The sequence below is a fragment of the Platichthys flesus genome, chromosome 1 (assembly GCF_949316205.1).
Source record: "Platichthys flesus chromosome 1, fPlaFle2.1, whole genome shotgun sequence".
In the NCBI taxonomy this organism is placed as follows: domain Eukaryota; kingdom Metazoa; phylum Chordata; class Actinopteri; order Pleuronectiformes; family Pleuronectidae; genus Platichthys; species Platichthys flesus.
The window spans coordinates 6,753,049-6,779,418 of NC_084945.1; the positions used below are offsets into that span (position 1 = coordinate 6,753,049).

The window sequence follows — 26,370 nt, forward strand, 5'->3', positions numbered from 1 at the left end:
CTACAATAACAAGAAATGGACCTGACAAGTGCTTCTTGTTGTTGGACAACTACAGACTGAAGCTTGTAGCATTGAGTCGACCATTGGGTGTCATTCTGATGACCTAATGCTGTGGATTGCAGTTTCAGTCTATGATGTAACAATCACGGCCCCTAAAGCTCATTCACTAACTTTATTACCACCCAAACTAATAAAACAATTAATGAAAAAATGCCGACCTCATCTGAGACAATGGTGTTCATTATCTCTTTAGTTTTGTATAATACATTTGTCTAATACAATGAGTTTAATGATGTCAGATTCCTTGTCGGAACTTATCGACATTAGGTTCTGAACCAATCATGAAACATCTGTCACAGTTTGTACTGATTGATGGTCGTCACTGTAACTGACTGGTCTCACGCAGGTGCTCGGTTTAATTATCCATTCACACGAGCTGAGACCATTAGAGGGTTAGACTATTATCTCATCGACATAGAATTAAAAATAAATTATCCTGGAAATCAGTCGATTGTTTCATCCAAAAAGTCTTGAATGTAAACATGTAAGCTTAGAAGGGTTTGGACTGTTGGCCAGATAAAACAAGGGATTTGAACATGCCTTTTTTTCGGGATTTCCAATCTCTGATGGATTACCACATCAAGATGTCTTAACGTAACAAGAAATATGATAGAAAAGACATGCATTTACAAGAATAGTGATAATATTATGAGAACTAAGTAAGATTACGAGAAAAAAAGTTCCACATTCTTGTCTGTATCCTCGTAGTATTATGACATAACCTCATAGTATATTTTTCATTAAATTACTGACTTTATTCTTGTATCCTTGAGATCTCAGAATAGTTTTTCTTCAATACGGCCCTAAAACTTCGTTATAACAATCAACTTGCTCATTCATGATAACAAATACTTGTTAGTGCTAGCTACAGGTGTCTGCCTTGCTCAAGGGCACTTTTTAGGCAGGTGAAGTAACTGAGGTTCAGGAGCATGTGACTTATTCCTTTTACCATCTCCTGAGCAACCATCACACAAAGGTATCTGTATTCGTTGTGTAGAATTTATAATAATTCCTTTGTTCTATAACAGATATCAATGAGTGCGAGTTGAGTGACCGGCTCTGCAGGAACGGCCAGTGTGTGAATATGATCGGCCGATACCAGTGTACCTGCGACACGGGATACAAATCTACTGAGAGCAGAGTGGAGTGTGTGGGTAGGTACCGACTGCTTCAAACACTAATACACAACAGCTTGTTTTAATAGATTCCATCAGTGTGTGACAGTGGTTTGTCTTTCTGCTTGTCAGACATCGACGAGTGCACCATTGAGTTCGGCGGCTGTGAGACGTTCTGCACCAACTCAGAGGGCAGTTACGAGTGCAGCTGCCACAGTGGATACGCCCTGATGCCTGATCTCAGAAGCTGCACTGGTAAGAACATCTGCTTCTCCTGTCTGCCCCGGCCTTCATAACATTATCATTATTAACTAGAGCAAACTCCCTCTCAGAGATGTGTTACAGTTTAAGTTGTTATGTCTTCGTGCCTGCAACAGCCATCAACCGGAGGTATTTCATTTTGTGGTTGTCTGTCCCATCCTTCTGAACACGATATCTCAAAAATCTTCCAGGGAATTTGGTAGAAACATTCACTATGATTCGAGAATGAACTTATTCTCTTTTGGTGGTCGAAGGTCAAAAGTCAAGGTCACTGTGACCTCACAAAGCAGATTTTTGCCTTGTGAGCGTGATATCTCAAGAGCGCCTTGAGAGAAGCTCTTCAAATTTGGCACAAACGTTAACTCGGCCTCTTGGAGGAAGTGATTAGAATGTGTCAGTCAAAGGTCAAATGTTAAAGGACACTGTGGCCATACAAACCCCTAATGTCATGGGAAAGTACTATATTAAGAACACATGAGAGAATCCTTTCTAATTTGGCAGAACTGTTCACTAAGACTCACTGATTGACTAATTATATTTGGGTAGCCAAAGGTCAAAGTCACAGTGGCCTCACAAAACAATGCTTTTGGCCTCTTAAACACATCATCTGAAGACTGTGTTGAGGGAATTCCTTCAAATTCTGACCAGTCATTAGTTGGACTCAAGGAACTGATTAGATTGCAGTGGTCAAAGGTCACAGAGATTGAATCTGGATATACCACAATACGTTCAGAATGAGACTGCATTGGTTGGCGGCAATTCTAGTTTCTGTAAATGACACAAGTGGTACATCAATACTTCAAAGCTTGTGTTGAGATAGACCTGATTTGGGAGCAGGAGTAGAAAAGCACATCAGGAAACATAATTTATACAGAAGAGAGACACTGCTGTAATTTGACTGGCATTAAATCAAAGCAAACATACACGGAGACAAACGTTAGCACTGCTCATTCGTTATTAGCGTCAAAGTATTATCAGATAACAGTAGCGGTGCTTAATGATTAATGCAGCCGTCAGTTTAACAGCATTTCTGGCAGAGACGACTTTCGTTTCAGCAATTGACAGCAGGTTTCCTGTGTCGGTCATAGACCTTCCCCTCTGTCTCTCTAATTACCAGAGGCAGATACTGAATCGAGTCAGGGATCAAGGATAATTTCTGCAGAAGAAGAACTCCCTCGTCGTTACTCAGTTTATGTAATTCTGAAAGCTCTGTCCTGACATGACCTCTGTGATTTATGAGTGAAAAAATAAAACGTGCACCAGAGTTCTTTCTACGGTTCAGTCTTTTCCCCCTTAAGTGGAGTTTTATGTTATAATCTTGAGTTGCTATTGTAACACTTCAACATAAAATCATGTTTCCTGTCCTCTACATTCATCTGTTCCCATTCCTGATTTGCCTGTGTGCCTCTGTGTCTCATCTGTGTCCTCAGATATCGACGAGTGTGAGGAGAACCCGGACACATGTGACGGAGGCCAGTGCACAAACACCCCGGGGACGTACCAGTGTCTCTGCTTCGACGGCTTCATGTCATCCGAGGATATGAAAACCTGTCTGGGTGAGGGACGCACACTTTTATGCCCCAGAAAATAAAACGCTTTAGCTCCACTCTCTCCTCTCATTAAATCCAGGGGGTTCTCTGGGATTTACTGTAAGAGCGTAATGATTATCTTCATGGTTATCCAAGATGTGAGTCACGAGAACAGCATGTAATGACTCAGATCCCGGAGTATGAGAGAACTGAGAGCTATGCCGTTGTTTTGGAATGATAAGACAGTGAACAGTGTGTTAGTTTGCTTAAGCTAAGGAGGAAGACGTGACATTTAGATGTCTGGTTCCACTGATGGAGAAAATGATAACCTGACACTGATGAAGTCAGGACTTGTGCACAAACACATCAGCTTTTATTGCTGTATTTGATAAAAGTAAACACATTTTAATAGTTCCTGATGTAATTATATTGTGAGTAGCGTCTATATAAATACATATTTATATAAACAGTTTTTCAAGAGAAATCAACAAATTAGCTCAATCCGTTTTATTCATTGTTATAGCCTTTCCTTTAGTGTAGCTGTGTTTAGCACATCAACATTCCTGCTGCTTCTCCGTTTCACTCGTCTCTTCCCTCCCTGTCTAGATGTGGACGAGTGTGAGCTGAACCCAAACATCTGTCTGAGTGGGAACTGTGAGAACACGAAGGGATCCTTCATCTGCCACTGCGAACTGGGATACTCTGTGCGCAAGGGAACGACCGGCTGCACAGGTGAACAAATCAAACACACACACACACACACACACACACACACACAAGTGTTCCTACCCACAACAAAATGTCCTGTCTGTGGAGGACCACGGCAGGGAGTGAAAGGAGGGTGAGTCAGTGGAGAGCGGCTGCTGGTTAAATGTTGAAGGAGAGGTGTGTGTCTGTGTGTGTGTGTGTGTTTGTTTGAGTATTTGTGGTCCACGTATTACTTGTGTTAAAGGGACCCAAGTCTGTTAACACAGTCACATTATGGAGACTTGTCTTCCCTAGAGGGACCAATGCAAGTCCCCATAACGTAAATAATAAAATGTTAAAGTGAAGGTATATTGTAAGTTTAGATTTAGTTTGAGTTCAATTTAAGGTTTAGGTTAGAGTTGGGGTTAGGGTTAGGGTTAGGCAAGTAATAACCATGCCTAAGTCTCAGGAAAAGGTTGTGGATAGGCTGTCCACACTGAATGGAGGTCAATGAGGTTGATCGCTGCCCCAACCTGTGTGTGTGTGTGTAAATGTGTGTGCGTGCGGTTGCGTGTGTGTATGTGTGTGTGAGAGGTGAGAAATGTGAGGATGCGGGGGAAATGTTGGGTTAACCAGAAGCAGCTCTGACATTACTCACCCTCATTCAGGAGCTCCTGTCTGGCTTGATAAGAAACACCCACATATTAACCCACACGTGCTCCAGCAGTAACAATAGCAGGAGCAGTGAGATCACTATCCGCCCGTCAGATCTATGCATCACATTGCACCTCTGTTTATCCCTTTGTTGCTCTTTCATTAAGGTCAGTTAAACATTACGTGATGGTTGGAGGAGTTCGGCAGCACGTCATCACCTGTAACGGCTCCAAAACGAATAAATACAAAGTCCGTCCGACTGGTAGAGTCCTTCTCTCTCGTCTGGACTTACTTCTCCTCCACCCGGAGTAAAGTTTGATTTATCAGGCCACTTAAAAATTTGGGGTTGAAGGACAGTCGAGAGTTTAGACAGAGATCCTATCTGGCTTCGTCCCTCGGCCATTGAAATGAGTCAGACACACAGTCAGCAGCAGCAGTGTGTCTTTCTTCAGATGCAAATAAACAGCTTGGTTTGTACCTTCCTGCTCTCTCTCACACACACAAACACACACACACACACACACACACACACATACACACACACACGCACACACACACTTGCTCATTCTAATCCCATCAAAGTGTCCATTTAGTATGCCGTTGTTTTGAGAAACCTGGGGTTGCAGTAAAGCAGCTGGTTCTGATTCGCAAGTTTGGAGTCTCAGCCCCAGAATACCAGGGAATCAAGATGCTAATTCCTCTCGGGCAGGCAGGATGTCTTGTTATAGATGAGTGAACAAAACCTGCTACTCTTTTTCGGGAAAGATCCCCTCCTCCAATATATCCCAAGGAAAAAATGCATAAGAAATCGCTTCTCATTGTTGAATTGCCTTACGCCACCACGTTGGTATGTGTGGACTCGGTCTCCTCGCATGTGTGTGCGTGTTGAGCGTGTGAGCGGCGCTCGCAAGCCCAGATCTGATCCAGCTCTTGATGAAGCTCCCACAAGAATTTTTTTATTCCCCAACACTAAGAAGTCAGGGAAGGGGAGCAAGGATTTATACATACACTTACGCAGCTCTGTGTCCCTGTGTACATTGGAAAGTTCGGACTGGGTGGAGATATACTGGTTGGAGTTTACAAGGCTCTTAACTTTAAAGGGGGGATCAGGGTGAGAAGGTTGAACCTGATGATTTCATTTTCTTTCTGCTAAATTACGAGACTGTGTAAAACTGTGAGTTAAAGCAAAACTGTGAGTTTCAGAAAAATGACACAATAGAATGTTTTTCTTACAAATGAACAGCAATAAAACCAAGTTTAGGTGAGAGGTCACCAACAGGTCGATTGCCATCTACAAATCTAAAATGGACTTCTTCTTGCCCCTGTCCAGTGTTGGGATTGTTTATTTTTCAACACTGGTCTTTATGGAGAGAGAGAGTCCCAACACCTCATGTGCAAGACTAACAGGGAAGGGCTTCAGGTGTTGATGTCACAGTTGGCGTGCGCAGTGACCAATCCATCAAGCATAACCGCAGCTTAGTTTATGCTCAGTGTTTCATTGGGATTAAACATAATAGGGGGGAGCCCCAGGCGAAACGGACCTGGGAGGCCTGACATCAAACAACCGTCTAAAGCCTTTTGGCAAAAGGCTAGAGGCATTTCTAACCATGGGGACATTACAGTCTCCTGTACGTAACCGATCATTCATTAGGGTTCTAATAAAACTGTCTTTGCTGTGGATGAACTGTGCCGTTCTCAGGGGCCCTGTCACAGCTCGGGCCCCAGCAAATGTCTGCATTGCTAGCGAGCAGCATCTTATGGTGGCTCGTGTCCTACGGTTGCCTCGCTTGAACTGTTGGCTAGACTCCGTTTTGTCGGTAAGCTTTCAGAAGACATGCACATATATGGACAAAATGAAAGCAGAGTACTGGCAAGTCTCCGTTTCCTTATGCATAGCTGACATTGAGCATAAATGAGCCTTTACTGCACAGCCAGGTGTTCAGAGAGGAAGCCATACTAGAGGACATTTGGACAAACAGTGCAATGAGACAGACAGACGGACAGTTTAACAGAAAGATGTAAGATGGACAAAGAGGCAGAAGTTCAAATTGAGAGACAACCTGACTTGTCCCCCCTTCCTACGGCAGATCTGTTATTCCCCACTATCCATCTTAGCCTCTCATCTGTCAAACATTAGCCGAGTTAAATCAAACCTCTCCTTTGACACCAGCTGTGGCCGCTGACACATTTCTCGCGTGCAACAGCCCCTGTTTGCTTTTTACATTTCCACATGAGAATGTGTGTGTTTGTTGTGCTCTGTCATCAAAGGCTTCGGGGGGAACGATCTTTAATTCCATCTGTAGTTCAGGGAGATCGGTTCGCTCCCAGCCCTCATATTACCCCGGTCATCAAATGCAGAGTAAATACACCGTACCCTCTCCTCAGGAAGACTATAAAGCAGCAGCACTAATCTTTAATTGACAGTGTTTTGAATTACTACCCTCAGAAAGACAGGCACACGGACAGGAGTGTGTCTCATGGGTTTATAAGTCCTAACATCTTGATCGAGTTCATATGGCTTCCCTTGATGTACAGTGACACACACACACACACGCACACACACACACACACACACACACGCACTTGTACAGTCTTCTTTATCGGAACTGCCACCTTCAGACCTCAGGCTCAAGGCTGAGTATTGTGTTGTTCAAGGTTTCCCGGAGTTATTTTAGCTCAGATTAGCGGCGCTTCATTGTTGTGTAGTTCCATACAGACTTTTTCCCATTGTGCCATGTAGTTGATCGTGTCAGAAACCACTTGAGGAACAAGAGCTGCTGAGTCAAAGCCACATTCACGCTGTCTTATGCCAGCAACGGCTTCATGTAGATCCTTATTGGTTACGAAAGCTGCCGCCGTGATCCGTGATTTGGCCACAGCCGCGATCCTACATCTGCCAGGATGAAGTACAAGGAATCGTGACGTGATGTTTATTTACAGAGCTAGCACAACACCATGTCACATCTCAGTAGAAATTATGATTGGTAGAGGGATTAAAGTGTCCCAACTTGACGGCTGCGGTGGTGAGAAACCCAAACAAGAGCATTTAGAAGGAGGTCTGAGGTGCCGTGTCTGTGCAGCTGTGAGCTTTGACTAAACTAACCTCAGAAATGTTAGTTTAGACAGAGCAGACAGAACAAGGCCTGAGCGTTAGGACAGGATTCTCCCTCTTGGCCTTTTTATAGCTCTCCGGACACACTTGCACAAGGAAGATACAGAGACTTTGGCTGCTCATTAAGCAATCGCAGGAAGGTTTATTAGTATCAGAGATCATGAGAATCTCGTTTGATCCTTTTGCTCTGAAACACAGCTCCTCACGGCTGCAGCAGGGGGCCAGAAACACTAGGCTCAGTCCTCTCACGCTGCTGCCTCTATTCAATTCAAACCAAGCATCAACTCAATCCCTGTTGCCAAGATCCCCACGGGGGGGAACGCAGACCCCGATCACCAGACCATCAGAGCGGTGTCCTTTCTTCTCCCTTCTCCTCACATGGCATCTTGTTTTGTTTCCTCGTCCTCAGATATCAACGAGTGTGAGATTGGAGCCCATAACTGTGACAGACACGCTACCTGCACCAACACCGCCGGCAGCTTCAAGTGCAGCTGTGCTCCAGGGTGGATCGGCAACGGCCTCAAATGCACAGGTAAGGCTGACACTGAATGGGACCATTGACAGAGTATATATAATTTGCTCTATATATAGAATGGAAATTTATGTCATGCTTTGTTAGTAGCCAAGATGTATCATAAAGGAATGTCTGTAATTCTGTAGCCTGAAAAAAGGGTAAAGATTCCTTCCTGATGCTTTTTACTTGAAGTCTGTAAATACCAACAGTGATTTACTGTGATCTAGTATTGCTTGTGTAGCTACAGTGTATTACACAGAACCTCACAGTATTTATATGTACCATCGCCACAGACTGTTGGACCCCATGAGATGGAGAAGTTAATATTCTTTCATTGAGTTTTTTGAGGAATATGAAAACCATCAAATATCACAGTTTCTTTTCTTTTTCCTGGATGAAGAAGTTAACTGTACTTTTGTTGTGTTTCAGACCTGGATGAATGTTCCAATGGGACGCACATGTGCAACAACAACGCTGACTGTCTCAACACCATGGGCTCATATCGCTGTGCGTGCAAGGAGGGATTCTCTGGAGACGGATTCTACTGCTCAGGTCAAACATTACACAACAGTGTCAAACAGCAAACTCTTTGTTTAAATGTGCTGATGCATTTTGTGTTTACGGACTTTGTGTGTGTGTGTGTGTGTGTGCTCACCAATACAGACAGCGATGAGTGCGCAGATAACGGCAACCTGTGTGAGAGCGGCCACTGTCTGAACCTGCCAGGAGGCTTCCGCTGTGAATGTGACATGGGCTTCTTCCCCACGACTGACGGCAAGGCCTGCGAGGGTAAGACAACACAACACTGTCATTTCTCGCTATCCTGGTTCAGACCTCTGGGATTTAAACCCATCCGGCTCTGGTTAATATTCTGTTTTCTCATTTGGAGTCACAACCAGTCCAAACAGATGTTGCCTTCAAGTGGAACTCGAGATATAGTGTTTTGGACAGGGGAAGTATACAACAGAGAGAGCTAGACATGGAATGAACATTGTGAGAAAAAGAGAAAGAAGCAGGAAAAATGGCCGGGATTACCCATGGTACCATAGTGACGTTGCTCCTAAGGATTTTGGGGAATTTTCGTTCTGAACCCATTGGCAATGCAAACCATGTTCTATGTGGAAGGGCCTTTTCCCTGATGCAGAAGAACAATTGACTGTGACTGTTATTATAAACAATCATTATTCATTCCTCAAAGAGAAGTTCTCATCCTGTTACTATTCACTGTTAAACACTTTAACTAAAGGCAAGTCCGTCTGAATCTTCAACTGATTCCAGACATTGATCTTTTGAAGTTCTTGTTTGAGACAATACTGTAGCTCGCTAAATCGATTTAGCAGAGTAGCATGTTGAAGAGGGATCTCGTAGGGAGTCCATGGCTGTGTCTCCTGAACACGTTTACGTCTGGTGGCCGACGGGTGTGAGTCGTGCTTCCAGCAATAAGGCCTCGCTGGATCCAAATGAATGAGCTGCCTGACCTCATTGTGCTGATGTGTCAAACATCCTGAAATAACCTGTCCATGTCCTCCCTCCGTCCGCTCGGGCGGGACCGGACAGTAATGACTTGTGCAGAGTCTAATGATGCGGATAGAGCACAATTTCATAACCTTGGCTGCCGCTCTGCTTGTGTATGTGTGTGTGTGTGTGTGTGTGTGTGTGTGTGTGTCGGCTGTGATATGTCTGGGCATCTTTTTTGCCCCAGAACTTTCATTCTTTAGCAGAGGTGAGTGGCCTTCACTTCCTATTGTTGGCTGCCAATTTTCCACCATGATCCCATGATCCACTAATCCCTCACAGCTGGGTTTCTCTCTCTCTCTCTCTCTCTCTCCCCCCCCCCCCCCCCGTGACCCCCTCGTCTTTTACAGACATAGACGAATGTACCTTCTCTGACATCTGTGTCAATGGTAGATGTCTGAACGTGCCAGGACTTTTCAGATGTGAATGCAGCTTTGGTTACGAACTGGACAGGAGTGGAGGCAACTGCACAGGTAAGACCAGTCAACCCACACCAGTGCGGCTGCCCGCCCCATTGAGGCTCTCTTTATGCCCCAGTGAACTGAGGCAATTTGAAAGATACAGAGGAAAAGGGCACTGCTCTTCCTCCTGTCGTGGAAAATAGTGACCGGGTGACAAAACATGAAAAACTCTTGATATAGATTTTGTTGTTGAGATTTTGTTGACTGCTGCTTTGTCTTCATTTCTCAGATATCAACGAATGTGCCGACCCGACCATCTGCATCAATGGAATGTGTATCAACATCCCTGGAAGTTACCACTGTAACTGCCCAGCAGACTTTGAACTCAACCCCACTCGGGTGGGCTGTGTAGGTGAGACTCAACAAGCTCTCCCTGCACATTGTCGGCGTGTTTTCATAGCAAAGGCCAGATACACATCCATATCTGGACTGTGTGTGTGTGTGTGTGTGTGTGTGTGTGTGTGTGTGTGTGTGTGTGTGTGTGTGAACAGATACTCGCTCTGGAAGCTGCTTCCTGGATGTTCGCTCCCGAGGAGATGCGTCAGAGAGCTTGGACTGCTCCAATGAGATAGGAGTTGGTGTTTCGAAGGCGTCCTGCTGCTGTTCCCTCGGCCAGGGCTGGGGAAATCCATGTGAATCATGCCCCTACGTCAACTCAAGTGAGTCATCCCATCGTTACTAAGACACTGGGTTCACCATGCATGTTGATTTTTGTGTTTCAGGTTTGTGAAGTCTAGCCAGAAATGCACAGCCAAGTAGGAGGACTTGAGTGTACATGACACACTTCCTGGTCGGCAGCCATAGTGACGTTGTACAGCTGAGAGTGGCCCAGCAGCCTTTACATCCTGTGAAGTACAATTGCATTTAGTGGCCATTAATGTTCATCACAACATGTTTTAACACATTCATTAGTTAGTTGACCATCGTATCTAGTCAGCTGTTGGCATGTAAAAGTGAACTGCAGTAATTTCGCCCCGGTGAGTAAAGGCCTGTTGCTGGACTCAGTCCACAAAAGCCCTGAAGCTGCAGCACCCCTGCTGAACAAAGACCTGGTCACCTGTTCTCCATCATTGAATCATTTGAGTGATAGAGTCAAAATCTTTGTTCTGTTAAGAGTCTGAAAGTAATCTAACGGTCTACGTCTTTGATCAACAGCCCTCTAAAATCCATCTATTAGTTGTTTTAGGACAAAATGAATCAATAGGCACCGATTTGACACCTGTCCATTGAACTGGTTTGAGTTTTCTCTTATCGACTCAACCAAGGAACAACAAATCATAACCAGAACACCAAAATATAAATCAGGCGCGAGTTACCTGCTTTAACAAAGAGTTATCTAAGTGATGCCTGCTCTTGTAAAGCCATGAATAGGAGTTTGCTGCAGTTGTTGTCTCTGGAGAAGATGAGACCGCTTTGTGCATCTTGCTTGGAAATTGCCAACAGATGGTTCAAGACATTACAGGGAATGACTCAGCGCGAGGAAATGCTTGCCTCTGAGAAGCTGCAGCGATGTCCGGTCCACTGGGCTCTGTGGATAACTCTGAGTTCTGAGGAAGCAGAGCAGAGTGCAAGGCGACACGAGCAAAAGACCTGAAACCTCTTTTTCAGACACCCTATCACCTCAATGTCTCACCATCGGCAACACCTTACGGTCAAATTCTGCAAGACAACAATGACACGCACTGTGGCTCGTGTGTGTTTTCATTATTGCTGGTTAATGTGATCTGCTGCTGTGTTGTGTGTTACAGCTGAGTACAAGACACTCTGTCCTGGAGGAGAAGGCTTCAGACCAAACCCGATCACTGTCATCTTGGAAGGTCAGACGGCAACATGCTATTATTAGTTTACACGCGGTCGGGCACATTTGCAGACACCCTCATGTTTAACATACGCCCTACCCACAATGCCACTGAGTGTTTCCCTTCTCTGTCTCTGTCTGGCAGACATCAACGAGTGCCAAGAGTTGCCGGGCCTATGCCAGGGAGGACAGTGCATCAACACCTTCGGGAGCTTCCAGTGTGAATGTTCGAGAGGCTACGACCTCAACCCAGAAACCAGAGTCTGTGAAGGTATCAGACACACATGTGTATTATTTATAGCCCGGCAAACAATTAAACGTACAGGTGACCTATTCCTCTCCCATTCTCGCCCTGGGACGTTTCAGTGGGAAGGAAATTGAGTCCAGCCGTCGAGGACACATGGAGAGAGAGGGAAAGGGAAAAAGCTCTGGGACAAAGACATAGTCCCATTGTCCCACTGACATCTCTGCAGTTCATTCTCGCTCAATATGTGTCTACTCTACTTTGTGTCTGTTGCTAACCAAGCAAAGCACAGGGACGACTGTGATGTGGTCAGCCCTCTCCTCGGGGGGAAGAACACCAAGGCCCCTGTCAGCGGGGCAGAGATGACAGAGGGAGAAACAGGCTGAGGATGGGCGGGGGGGAGAGATAAATGAGAAGGATGTTTAGAAAAGAGAAACAGAGAGGAGAGGAGCAGGCTAAAGGGTTAGACAATGACATGTGGCTGGTGGCATTTTAATTAGCGTGTTTGTTGGCTGGAAGAACAAAGGGCGGGTGTCTGTCAGCTGTTGGCCGGGTCAGAGGGAACTAAGGTATGTGCTATGTTGTAATAATGCTGGTGGAGGAACTATTTAAAATAGACAAATAAGGAATAATAGTGCACAGACTTTTGAAGTTGTCATTTTAGCTCCCCCTCAACCCTCAAAGGATCAGCGGTACAGATAGATATAGAGATGGACGAAGGAAATTAGGGGTTAATGTACGTCACAATTTCCCCATAGGAAGAAATAAACAGCAAATAAGATAAGAAGTTAAAGTTCATTCATAATGTTTTGCATACAGGAAGTTCTCCAGTTCTTTAATATGTATCATGATATGTTTCCTTCCTCCTTCTTTACCAGACACTGTACTCATCACAACTCTTAACCCATTTCTTTGTGTCTCCACCGTCAGATGTCAACGAGTGTGAACGACCAGGGATCTGTGGCCCAGGCCAGTGCTACAACACCATCGGGAACTACACCTGTATCTGTCCCGTGGACTACATGCAGGTCAACGGGGGAAACAACTGCATGGGTGAGTGTGCATGCCACTCGCTCGTGACTCTGCCCAACAGTAACATGCCATGCGCCGTGACAGTTTAGCATTAACCTTCTCGCTTTTTGTTCTTACAAATGCACACAGACATGAGGAAGAGCTACTGCTACAGGAACTTCTACTCCGACAACCGGACATGTGACGGAGAGCTGACCTTCAACATGACCAAGAAGATGTGCTGCTGCTCCTACAACATCGGCCGGGCATGGAATAAACCCTGCGAGCAGTGTCCTGTGCCCAGCACTGGTGAGCTCTCATCCTCAGTTGTGCCAGAACACGTGTGTGTAGAGAGTACAAGAACTAAAACCTGAGTCTTGTGTCCACTCAGATGAGTTTGAGATTCTGTGCGGCAGTGCGAGACCAGGATATTACATCGACATCATCACTGGGCGGGTCATTGGTAAGAATTCCCCATTAATATTGATTTGGGGGAAAGGGTAAAGTGTGTTATCTTCATGTCTCATCCCTCTGTCTCTTCCTCGTGTGATAGATATCGATGAGTGCAGGGAAATCCCAGGAGTCTGTGAGAATGGAGTCTGCATCAACATGATCGGCAGCTTCAGGTGCGAATGCCCCATTGGTTTCATCTACAATGACAAGCTGCTGATTTGTGAAGGTAAGACTCGCGATCAATTGAAGGTGATGACAAAACACAACATGCAGTGAATTATATACATTTCTACACGACTTAAACGTCTTTGAACGCGTCTGTCCCTGTCGTTAGATATCGACGAATGTCAGAATGGACCCGTGTGCCAGCAGAATGCCGCCTGCCTGAACGTGCCAGGAAGCTTCCGCTGTGATTGTAAACCTGGGTATCGCTTCACTCCCACCGGACAATGTCTAGGTAAGACGTTTAAACAGGTAGAGAGGGTCAGCAGCACTCAGATCCTCAGGTCACTCAACCTGCAGCTCCTCAGTCCATTCATCGGGAACTCAGTGTTGGAGACATGTAAGGAGATTAGAGAAAAGATTAGATAAACAAGATGATGCTGACTTGTCTGGGTCTTCCTGTCGTTTGCCTCCTTAACAGTGTAATATGTAAGTATTTTCTACAAGGAGCAACCAGCAGTGGAAAGCAACTATAATTTGAATTTAACCCTATAAATAAGACACCTGACCCTAGACTGACTCATTAATGCCTCTTAAGGTGTAAAGCAGTATTACAAGACAACTGGGGACTCGCTGTTTACCATGTTAACTTGGATACCCCCCAACAAGTCAATTTATTCACACTACACCTCAGTGCACTGTTCAAATAGGGGGCGTCTTTGTTTGTCTTTGTACGAATATAAATAATAATTCCCACGGTGTGCAATCACTTGGTTGCAGTGGTGAGGGAAGACCAGGATCAGGGTGAGCTGCCATCGGCCTTGATCGATGGGTTGGGAGACAGAACAAGAAGGGGAAGAGAGAGAAAGAAAGAAAAGGAGGAACACAGTTTGGATGATTTACAGTGATGCAGTGTTTTTTAGAACATGTACAGTAATCTCATCAGCAGGACAACAAGGACCAAACTGTCTATACTGCTTTTAACTGATTAATGATACTAAGACCAACCTACTGTTGGTAGAATTGTAACAGGTGCAAAGCAGAATAAATTGCTATCTGCAGGTTAAGGTGTAATGATAAGAGTTGTTTGGATTTAAGGCTTTAACATTAGACAGTCTGATGCCTTTTCCCATTTGGGGCCCATTAGGAAAAGACACTGCCGCTTGCAGACGTCTTTTTATCTCTTGGGACGGACAAGAGCCCATGTGTTTTGAGAACGCAAAGCATGGTGTGGAATTTAAGGTTTAAGGAGATCAGACAGACATCAGGGGGCAAGCCCATTAAGAATTTGATATGTCATTAAAAGTACCTTTAAGTCTGATATGGAGCTGACATGGATTTATCGTGGTCATTTTCTGGATTCAGATAAATTCCGCCATGGCATTCTGTACAATTGGAAGAGCACTAGCATGTGGCAGGCCAGAAAACGAAATGTAAACACAACGTGGTATTCATCGTGGTATGATGAAAGAAAGTAATGAATTAAGGTTTCAGCATCTGCAGTGGATAGAAAACACATCATTTTGTTTCTGTTGCTGTTGATGACTTCTGATATGTTCTCATCAAAGGAGAGGGTGGGCTATATTTAGACATCAACTGGAACTGGCCTTTTAAAGTCACATACAATATCATCTGCGTAGCATTTAAAATGAATTCCATAACTTTGAATAATTAGGTCAAGATGTGTAAATCTAGTGTGCACACAAAACAATACATAGACGTCTTTGACAAACTGTTAATCTTTCTCATGCTGTTGCTGATTTAAATAACTTTTTTATGATTGAGATTAAAATACTTAAGAATAGCACATTTTGGCTTCTGTAAAGTGAAACAGGTTTTCTTGACATTTCTATTGCAGAAGGGAACAGAAGCGGCCCAGTGACAGTCAGGCTTGGCTGGGGGGGGGGGGGAATCTTCACGGTGGGCTTGTTATTAGGGAAGAGAAAATGTGAAGCATGTGTTGAGCTGTTGAACATGTGCTGCAGTGTATCTGAGACATGTCGCTGTCTGTCTGGAGAGTCCTCCCTGATAAGTGAATGTTAAATCAACATCCTGTTGTGCTTCCTGCTCACGGCCAGACTCCAGTGGGAGAGAACTGAAACTGTGGTATGAGACCAGTATAAATCAGATGCAGCGATAAACTTTGATTAAAAAAATAAGCTTTGCGGTAAAACATAATGTGAGTGAAGTATTTAGCACTAGACATGTTTTCACTTAAATTAACAACAATTGTGTTACTCTGGTGTCATGAAATACAGTTATTGTGTCATCGTGCAACAGAGATAATAACCAGTTACACTCCTATGAGTGGCTAACAACAGATATCTCAATTCTGAAGTTATTAGAGCCACGAGTTATTATCAACTCTTGTTATCAATAGCTTTATATTTGGTAGGATTTCATTTGGTATGACTTCACAATGTATCAATTAAAGAAATAAAAATACACCAAATAAAGCCATCACAGATTTTTAGACACTTCAGATGACACCAGGTGAAACTGCCTTGTGCCAATAGAAAGACTAATTCACTGGGAGAACTGATGCTTTTGGGACTGTATGTTCTATGATCGTTTCGGGGATTTTCAAACATCTCTTTTATCCTTTATTCAGACCGTAATGAATGCATGGAGAACACTGGTATATGCAACCCGGGCCAGTGCATCGACACGCTGGGGAGCTATCGCTGCATCTGCCCCAACGGCTTCAAGACGACGCGGGACCAGTCGATGTGTGTCGGTAAGCTGTGTTGCTTCCTATTGGCTCTCCCTTGTCTTTAGTTTAGTTCAGTGAGCTATGTGAATAAACTAATAAGGTGAAACTGGGATGTTCTCTGGTTCCAGACGTGGACGAGTGCGAGAGACAGCCCTGTGGTAACGGGACCTGTAAGAACACAGTGGGCTCCTACAACTGCCTCTGCTACCCCGGCTTCCTGAACTCACACAACAGTGACTGCATAGGTGCGTGCATCTGTGGATTGTGTTGCAAAAGATCGCTACAGTCCTTGTGTGATATGTTGTGGTGATGGTGTGTTTGTGTTGACCAGATGTCGACGAGTGTTCGACGCAGCGGGGCTTGTGTAGAAACGGGCAGTGTGTGAACACAGTGGGCACCTTCCTCTGTGTGTGCCATGACGGCTATGAGCTCACTCATGATGGCAGACTGTGTGCAGGTACGGACACGCCACTTTCCATTTTTTTTTTAATGTATATCTGATTATGATATCTATCGTTTATGATGCATTTCTTGTGTATTCCTTCTCCCCGCAGATATTAATGAGTGTGCAGTGAATCCAGGCACGTGCGGTGCAGGAACTTGTCTGAATCTGGACGGCTCCTACAGGTGTATCTGTCCACCCGGCTACTATCTGCATGAGGAAACATGTGAAGGTAGAGCCAGCGAGTCCTGCAGCATGAAAAATGAAAAACAGGAATTTCCGGAGGAATAGATTACAGTATTTTGAGATTAGATTAGATTAGATTCATTGCATAGTACAAGTACATATACAACGAAATGCAGTTTAGCATCTAACCAGAGGTGCAAAGAAAAGGCAGTAAAAGTGCAGAGTATTGTGCATATTTAAAGTGTAATATGTAAATAAATAATATATGTACAGTAAGAAATTTATTTGGAATAGGACAGTATTGATAAGTATTGTATGATATAATAACGATGAATACACTATGAGCAAGATAAATATATATAAATATGAATACACTGTAGGCGGGATAATACAGTAGTAAAAAAAAGGAACAGTCTAGTGCAAATGTTCAAATGTTAAGTGGTTGGAGGAGGGTGTGTGGCAGTCCAAGCCAGGGAGGAGGGGTGCACACTGCACGCTTGGGTGAATCTCCCCTCAAGTACTACAGTGAACACTTGCTTATATACAACAAACACAACACACACACATATATATATATATAATGTATGAAAAACATTTTAGAGTGTCTGCTGAGAAGTGCAAGAAGAGAATAAACTGCCACTCCGACTCGTCCTTCTTTAGAATCGCCCTGCTCCTCCAGTACGCCCATCTTCTCCCCGTCCACACGTGGGAGTGGGTTCAGGCCAGAAAACGTGGGTTGTTTATACAGTGGGGCTGATGAAGAGATTTTCGGCGGACTTCAACACATTCCTGCTCTGTGCTCTGTTCCTGGAAGCCGAGGGGAACGGCACTCAGTTCTCAGCATCAGTAACGGCAGCAGCTGGTCATTGTGATGAGCGCACATGTGACATGGACTCTGATCCAGATAATACGCCTTCATCCAACCAGCCATTAGTGAGATTACCCTCAGTTTTATCACATTTGGATAGACCATGAAGTCGAGGTATGACTTCATCCGTGCAGCCATGACGGCACGAGAAAAAATGAGATGTGAATGAGGGACTGCAGAATGTAAATCTGATGCCACAGAATTAGGAATGGATTTAGATTTGATATGTCAAATGTGTCTCTTTGATAAGGGGACTGATGTTGTTCCTCTTTTTGTGTGTCAGATATCGACGAGTGCTCCCAGTCACCTGAGATGTGCACATTTGGAACCTGCTCAAACACTGAAGGAAGCTTCACCTGCTTGTGTCCTGAAGGCTTCCAGATCTCTGCCTCCGGACGCAGATGTTTAGGTAATTTTGTGTGTGTCTGTGTGTGTTTGTGTGTGTGTGTGTGTGAGTGTGTATGTGTATTGGTTTTGTTACCTCTTAAGACCTCTTCCAGCATTAACATTGACCTTGTAAGGACCAGTAGACCTCATGGGGACCGAAGACTGGTGTGAGGCAAAGCATCATTCTGATTAAAGTGAGAGGTAAGATGTGAATTGTGGTTGAAGTACAGTTGGAGTTAGTAATGAATCGGTCACGGTTAAGGTTGGAGATAAAAGTTAGGCTGAGCACACTGAATGGAAGTCAATGCATTGTCCCAACGAGGACGAACTGAGTGAGTACACATCAAGTTCAATGTGCAGAGTGTGAATTCTTGTGTAGCTGTATGATGTGTCTGTGAGAGCTCGTGGAGACTAAGCAGCAGTCAGTGGTGTCCGACTTTATCTCCTTCTTCATGATAGCACACTGGGTTCAGGCTGCTTCTGCTGCCTCAACAAGGGTGGCTCTGGACAAATCACTTTTCCATTTCCTGACATGTGTGTGTGTGTGTATGCGTGTGTGTGTGTGTGTGTGTTTATGTACATCTGTGTGTTTCTGGCCTGGGCGGGTGCATGCTGAGTCCTCCGTTAGGGTGTTCCCCCTCCAAACACTGAAGTGATGACATCATCAGTTCAGCGAGGCAGCCTCCAGTTTGTGTTTCACATTTCTCCCCAGTGTCAGCCGGGCTCCACCGAGGGTCGGGGGGGATAAGGAGGGAGGAGCTGGGTGGAGAGTGAGCAGGATGGGCCATAAGACGGATCAAAGTTGAACCCTGTCCCACTGAGAAAACACTTGTTTTTGCTAGAAATGGTTTTAGGAGGGAAGACAATGAAGGACATTATTATGACGACAGTGATAAAATCACATGTGAGACTTTGGGTGAATCTGTTCATCAATAATCATAGGAAGAGAAGATATCCTCATACTCAACTCAAGTGATATTCCCACAGCCACTTTTAATCTCATAAATCAGGGAATCGTATGTCCTGTTGCTTTTGTTGATCAGCAGGTGACGATAATGCATTCATGTTGAAAGCACCTGACAAACAGATGGAGTCAGTTTCACCACCAAAGCTACTGGTCGCACCAAAGTAAGACTGAAGCTGCAGCAGCCTTTAGGTGTATTGATCAGGAATTTGTCTTTATTGCTTTTGTATTGAAGTTTAATGAATGCATCATGAACCCCCCCCCCCCCCCCCCACACACACACACACACAGTTTCCTCTCTTGGACGGAGGATCCAAGTGGAGTGATGACTGAATGAATGAAGGTCAGATTTACTTAATAGGAAAAAACAAATGAGGCATGAGAACTGTTTGAATGAGTCGATCCTACAGAAAGACGGGGGCGGGGGGGGGGGGGGGGGGATGTCAGAGAGGAGGTGAGTGCTTCAGTCCCTGGCTGGAACGGTACATGGAATATTGGGATAAGAACCCATTGTGTGGGTCTCAGCCCCTCGACTGCCAGTCCTCCTCACTCATTGATATGGTTTAAATTATAACGCCATGGTGGTTTTGCAAACATCCATTGTCATAACCAGAGACTGTTTGTCGTTAGATATCTGTCACCAGCCTCTCCACCATCAGATCTGTGTCACCACTTTACTGATTTATCTCAAAAGTTATCTCTCCAATAACATTTTTGAATTTGTAAGCCATTTTTCCTGTCTGATATTATTCTGCCACTGATTCAAAGCTGATCTGACACACATTCCATATACGAACTACAACATAAGAATGACGTGTGCACGTGCTGACGCTCACACACACTTGGTTACCAGCTGTGCACAGAGCACCATAAATCTCTTTTGAGGAAAGGCTGACGAATCAGTTTCATGGAGGAAAGTAACGTGACACTTTTTTACATCCTCCCTATCCCACCAGGTGCTCATGCTTGTGATCCTGGCCTCTGGGCCAGGTGTGTGTGCATGTGGGTGTACGTGTATGTGTGTGTGCGTGTGATCTATGGTGGTCAGAAAGCTTATTTGTGTTGCATTCAGTGAAGGCCAGTGCTAGCAGGAGAGCACGACCATATGCTTCTTGTTACAAGTAAGTGCCTGCCCAGTCCAGGAGGAACCAGTGCGAGAAAGAGAGCGAGAAAGATAGAAAGAGAGAAAGAGAGACAGAAAGAAAACGAGAGAGAGCGAGAGAGAGATAGAGAGAGATAGACAGAGATATGGATACATAGAGATAGAGATACAGAGATAGAGAGACAGAAAGAGATGAGATAGAAAGAGTGGGAGATGGAAAGAGATAGAGAGACCTAGAAAAGGATAGACAGAGAGAGAGAGAGAAATACAAAAAGGGAGAGAGAGAGAGAGAGAAAAAAAACGATAGAGAGCGAGAGAGAGAGATAGACAGAGCTATGGATACATAGAGATAGAGATACAGAGATAGAGAGACAGAAAGAGATAGAGAGAGATAGACAGAGTGGGAGATAGAAAGAGATAGCGAGACCTAGAAAAGGATAGACAGAGAGAGAGAGAGAGAGAGAGAGAGACTGTCATACACAGATCACTGAGAGGAGGTTGTGAACCAGCCTCTGTGCTCTCTACAGATACTTGACCAATTTGGTTTGAAAGGAAAAACTTTTTTTTATTTTTGATCAACTTACAATACAAACAGGTAAAATATGGAGCTGTTCCTTTAAGATGAGCAAAGGTGTTGGAATAAACAAAATAACAGGATGTGTGATCGCTGCTTCCATCCATCACTGTGTTTACACGCTGACTCGTCATATTCACTACTTTTGTCCTCTGTGTGTGTTTGTGTGTGTGTGTTTATGTATGTGTGTGTGTGTGTGTGTGTGTTTGGGTGTGTGTGTTCCCCTCTAGATATCCGTGTGAACTACTGCTACACCAAGTTTGACAGTGGCCGCTGCCTTGCTCCAAAGCCTCAGAACACTTCCAAGGCAGCGTGCTGCTGCACTGGAATGCCAGGTCAAGGCTGGGGAGACCCCTGTGAAATCTGCCCGAGCAAGGGACAGGGTGGGTACTCTTTGTACTGTACATACACACACACAACATATGCAGGGAAACACTAACATGTATGCATAAAATTAAATCATTTACATGTCTTCATGGTGTTTATGACTCTTCTCCTCTCATGGCTCCAGAGGGGTATACTCTCCTCTGTCCCAACGAGGGATATCAGCAGGGGACAGACGACTCCCCGAAAGGTAGGAGAGCCATCCCTGAACCTTCACTGCTCTGCTGCTCCGTCACAGTTCAGGGGTTTAATCTGCCTGTTTACAAATTCTTCTCAATGTAGATATTGATGAATGCATCAACGACCCTTGCATCAACGGCCAGTGCATCAACACAGACGGCTCTTTCCGCTGTGAATGTCCCATGGGATACCGCCTGGACACCAGTGGAGTCCGATGTGAAGGTCAGTGTCTCCTCATCCTCGTCTTCCTCGTCTCTGTGTCTCTTTCACTCCCCCCTCACTTTATTCATTCAGCTGGTAAATATGAATCTGAACCTACGGTGGTTAACGAGGTTCCTGTTACTGTCGTCAACACAGACATTAATGAGTGTGAAATCGGGAACCCCTGCGGCAACGGCACGTGCACCAACGTCATCGGTGGGTTCGAGTGTGCGTGTGATGACGGCTTTGAGCCCGGCTCAATGATGACCTGCGAAGGTATGTGACGCCTCTCACGTGCACTCTCACGTGCACTCTCACGTGCACTCTCACGTGCAACACGCAGCCTTTGCACGTCTGTGGCGCGACTGTAGCGTGTCACCTTCTGTTCCAGACGTCAACGAGTGTGCCCAGAACCCCCTGCTGTGCGCCTTCCGCTGTGTGAACGTGTACGGCTCCTACGAGTGTAAATGTCCCACGGGCTACGTCCTGCGCGAGGACAAGAGGATGTGTAAAGGTGAGACGTCTCAGGGACTCACTTATACCCTCAGCTTCCTCAGTCTCTGTCAGTCTACTGGAGACGTGCCTGTCCCAGAACGCTCTGTCTCCGGGTGGATCCTCGAGGGTCCTCTGTCTCGACCCAACGTAAAAAAAAAAAAAAAAAACTCTCTGGAAACTATTTACAGCTCCGCACTCGCAGATAGCTCGGGCATCCTAGCAACGGATGTATTTGGAGGGACGCTCTGAGACAGGAGGAACTTGTCCGTGTCTATAGCGTCACTGTTTACATTAGATCTCCAAACAGACCACCAGCTCTCCCACTACATGCCTGTAAGCACTCAGCGTCGGACTGGGTGGTTAGATTAAAACGGCAGGGTGCGCGAGTGCCTGTGTTACATCACTTGTTCTTCCTCTTACTCTTTGTGTTCTGCCTTTTTTTTTCTCCTCCAGATCAGAACGAGTGTGAGGATGGTATCGATGACTGTGCCAGCAGAGGCATGACCTGCAAGAACCTGATCGGGACATACATGTGCATCTGTGCGCCTGGGTTCACACGCCATCCCAGCGGAGACGGCTGCATGGGTAAGATTATTATTGTGTCCCTATGTATGACATCACACACATTTACTCAAGCTTACGACTTCAATCTTGGCTTAACTCTGCATAGAATTAATCTAATTTGATATTAATCAGCTTTTTGTGTAACAGCGCACACAGCAAAGTGTGTATTCTGGAGTATGTCCAGTTGTAGGAGTTGTTAACACCTCATATCTCTGATTTATCCTGGTTACTAGTGAATACTAATCACTGTCATACAATGGACTGGAGCCATTAGAGACTTTGTGAAACTCAGAATAAGATAACTCTGGGGAAATATTGAATCTTTACCATTTTTGCCATGAAAATCAAATGTTAAACTCTGGATATTTGCACAAAATCAATCAAAACCCCATACTGGTGGATAATTAATTTGAGAATTGAAAATACAGGAAAAACAATTAAAAGGCTAAATGAAAAACAAACAGATTTGTCAAATTATTTATATATAACTATACAAATATTAAGGGCCATCAGAAATATTGCACCTGGTTGAACCTCCACTTTAACTTAATATAATCCTGTGTAACAAATATTTCATTTTTATCTTTACACTGTGTCTGTGTGTGTGTGTGTGTGTGTGTGTATGTGTGTGCGTGTGTGTGCGTGTGTGTGCGTGTGTGCGTGTGTGTGTTAGATCTGAACGAGTGTACAGCCAAACCAGGGACCTGTAAGAACGGCCGCTGTGAGAACACAGTGGGAAGTTACCGCTGCAGATGTGACCAAGGCTTCGTCGCTAACCCAACACAGACTGAATGTGTCGGTGCGTATAATACATATATATCAAATGTTCCTCCATTTTAAATTACTTGTACATATATATATATATACACATTTTTTAATCCTATTTTAGTGTGTTTTTCTTATAAAGATACATTTAATATTAGGATGCCCACAAGGGGGGAAAAACCACTTGTTTTACTGGGTGAAGCAGTCATTTTAATCTCAGTGGGATTTAACCATTCCATGACAGTCTTGTTAAAAACCATGTGTCTGTTACTGTCGAGATAGGAGCAAGGCACTCCTCTCGAAGGCCCTATGCTAAATATACTGTGTAGACATGATGTTCTGAGCCCGGTGAGAAAAGCGTCTGCGGCTCTGCAGCTATCTCCCTCCTCACAGACAACAGTGATAGAGCGCTGTGGGTTATCTCTTCACGTCTGGTTTTCCGAGGCCAGGTCCTGTCTGGGTGGTTTTTTGGGGTTTGCTTTCTTTTTGTCCGTTTTGTCTCGTTGGTCACACTCGCGTCTCTCTGTGTCCCCCCCCCCCCCCCCCTCCAGATAACCGTGAAGGCTTCTGCTTCACTGAGGTCCTGACCACTCTGTGTCAGATGACGTCGAGCAACAGGAACCTGGTGACCAAGTCCGAGTGCTGCTGCGACGGAGGCCGAGGCTGGGGCACCAACTGTGAGCTGTGCCCGCTGCCCGGGACCACCCAGTACAAGAAGATGTGTCCCCTGGGACCGGGATACACCACCGACGGCAGAGGTGTGGAATTAAACTGGGACAACTGGGGGGAAAAAATCTCAAATCAACCGCAACTCGTGTTGAACTTTCTCTGACATGATTGTTGCATTAAAAGTTATTTTCATTCATAGAGCAAACAGGAGGTCAGATTTTCAAAACTAGGCGATGAATCTAAAATTGATCAACAAAGATCAGTGAGGCTCCAACCAGTCGGCAGAACCTGGACTGCTGTTGTTGCCGTTGTCATGAACTTGCTCTTGTCTCATGATAAACACTGTCACTAAGGTTGATGAGTCCCAGCCGGTGTGGATGTTACATTTTCCTCCAACCTGGAATCCAGACAGTCACTTGCTGTTGGAAGCTGGTTTCATTTTAAAAGCGTTTTATGTTTTTAATTGAGGCTGCATGACTCGGGGGGGGGGGGGAAACATCCCAGTCAGAAAAACCTTTCTTCATAAAATTGTAATGATATCTGTCGGGCAGCAGGAAGTGCTTTCAAAATGTCCCCTGCTCACACCTGCGTACAAAAGATGAAGCAGAGTCCAACGTGATTATCTGAATCAGTTCTGGGTTAATGTTCTATGTGTAGTGAAACGATTGGAGAGCATCCAGATGAAACGTGCCTGAATACTACAGCAGCTGCTACGCCTCATGAATGTATCAGCTGTAACTAGCACACAGGAAACCACTTCTTGCTGTTGGCTGATAGAATCCCTGACACAGCATTGGTTCCCTCTCCTATTTGAATCGACGCCGATTGGTGTAAATCCCCGAGGAGCTGACTCTTCTCCTTTTCGCTCCAGATATTGACGAGTGTCGCGTCATGGGGAACTTGTGCAAGAACGGTCAGTGCATCAACTCTCTGGGCTCCTACAGCTGCACCTGCAAACCGGGCTACACCACGGACATCAGCAGCACGCGCTGTGTGGGTAAGACTCCGCGGCATAACCAGCACCCAACACTTTGTGGACTCTTTCCCTGCCCACACAGCCCGAGTCATCTCCCCTTATGGAACTTCAGGCTCACACTCACTCTCTCTCTCTCTCTCTCTCTCTCTCTCTCTCTCTCTCTCTCTCTCTCTCTCTCTCTCTCTCACTCTCTCTCTCTCTCTCTCTCTCTCTCTCTCTCTCTCTCTCTCTCTCTCTCTCTCTCTCTCTCTCTCTCCGTCTCACCCTCATCCTTTTCCCTCTCATTCTAGATGTGGACGAGTGCATCCAGGCACCGAAGCCCTGTAACTTCATCTGTAAGAACACGGAGGGGGGCTACCTCTGCTCCTGCCCCCGCGGATACATCCTGCAGGAGGACGGAAAGAGCTGCAAAGGTGACACACATGAAATACACCACCTCTAAACATTGCGGCTGCTCGGCTCAGTGGAACTCAGCGGCACGTGGAACCCCCGGCGTATTGTCCATGAACATGTTTGAGCCGCTGACCCTGTGCATCTGTGTGCGTCAGTGTTTATCAGGCTTGTTTGTGAGTCTACACACGCTTGTGCATGGTGTTCAGTCGTTTTCATCTTTATTTACTGTAGCTGTAGCCCCCACCCCCCCCACCACCCCTGTGTTTCCGGTGTCTGGTTCATTTGCAGTTCATTTGTAGGCCAGTGACTGTAGAAGGACTGGAATTTGACTCGGTGCAGCCCCCATACAGTAGTGCATACACTGATCTGTCCCAGTTCCCACTACAGGATCGTAAATCCACTTTTTGAAACGACTCTGCACATTCAACTCTTCTTTTAAACTGTTCCTTGTATTTCTCTTCCTTTTCAGATCTGGACGAGTGTTCGTCCAAACAGCACAACTGTCAGTTCCTGTGTGTTAACACCATCGGTGGGTTTACGTGTAAATGTCCCCCCGGCTTCACCCAGCATCACACTGCCTGCATCGGTAAGCACACACACGGCACAGCCACATATTTTGTAATCATAAATGATACTGAAACAATTGTTTACAGTATTTGCTCAATGCACACAGAATCAGCAGAAAAAGCTGATTTCAGACAAGCACAGAGCTCCGGCGAATCTCCTGACATGCTCCGCTGGGGCTGCATGTCCGAGTGAGAGGCTCTGGAGTTTCTCTGGAGTTTCTCCTGCCAGCCCCCCCCCCCCCCCCCCCCCGGAAGAACTCCAGGTCACAGCAGGATGTCCTCCACAGGATTCCTGTAGTGAATACGTCTGACCAGAGAATCTCCTGCTGTGTTCTTCTCGTGCTGATCTCCGTAGAACGTCCAGA

General features: G+C 45.3%; 1 protein-coding gene across 1 annotated transcript in view; it reads left to right on the forward strand.

Annotated features, from left to right (window-relative positions):
- fbn1 (fibrillin 1) overlaps nt 1-26,370 on the forward strand; it is a 58,859-nt gene that overhangs the window by 28,675 nt on the left and 3,814 nt on the right. The window contains exons 29-61 of the mRNA XM_062407559.1: nt 1,089-1,214; nt 1,308-1,430; nt 2,867-2,992; nt 3,572-3,697; nt 7,828-7,950; nt 8,362-8,484; nt 8,596-8,721; nt 9,798-9,920; nt 10,138-10,260; nt 10,400-10,567; nt 11,657-11,725; nt 11,852-11,977; nt 12,881-13,003; nt 13,112-13,270; nt 13,353-13,424; nt 13,515-13,640; nt 13,749-13,871; nt 16,188-16,313; nt 16,418-16,534; nt 16,621-16,746; nt 16,844-16,963; nt 18,069-18,194; nt 21,043-21,195; nt 21,324-21,386; nt 21,479-21,598; nt 21,734-21,853; nt 21,969-22,091; nt 22,526-22,657; nt 23,310-23,435; nt 23,953-24,159; nt 24,942-25,067; nt 25,337-25,459; nt 25,909-26,025. Of these exons, the coding sequence (XP_062263543.1) occupies nt 1,089-1,214; nt 1,308-1,430; nt 2,867-2,992; nt 3,572-3,697; nt 7,828-7,950; nt 8,362-8,484; nt 8,596-8,721; nt 9,798-9,920; nt 10,138-10,260; nt 10,400-10,567; nt 11,657-11,725; nt 11,852-11,977; nt 12,881-13,003; nt 13,112-13,270; nt 13,353-13,424; nt 13,515-13,640; nt 13,749-13,871; nt 16,188-16,313; nt 16,418-16,534; nt 16,621-16,746; nt 16,844-16,963; nt 18,069-18,194; nt 21,043-21,195; nt 21,324-21,386; nt 21,479-21,598; nt 21,734-21,853; nt 21,969-22,091; nt 22,526-22,657; nt 23,310-23,435; nt 23,953-24,159; nt 24,942-25,067; nt 25,337-25,459; nt 25,909-26,025 (4,110 nt within the window). The remainder of the gene's footprint in view (nt 1-1,088; nt 1,215-1,307; nt 1,431-2,866; nt 2,993-3,571; nt 3,698-7,827; nt 7,951-8,361; nt 8,485-8,595; nt 8,722-9,797; nt 9,921-10,137; nt 10,261-10,399; nt 10,568-11,656; nt 11,726-11,851; nt 11,978-12,880; nt 13,004-13,111; nt 13,271-13,352; nt 13,425-13,514; nt 13,641-13,748; nt 13,872-16,187; nt 16,314-16,417; nt 16,535-16,620; nt 16,747-16,843; nt 16,964-18,068; nt 18,195-21,042; nt 21,196-21,323; nt 21,387-21,478; nt 21,599-21,733; nt 21,854-21,968; nt 22,092-22,525; nt 22,658-23,309; nt 23,436-23,952; nt 24,160-24,941; nt 25,068-25,336; nt 25,460-25,908; nt 26,026-26,370) is intronic.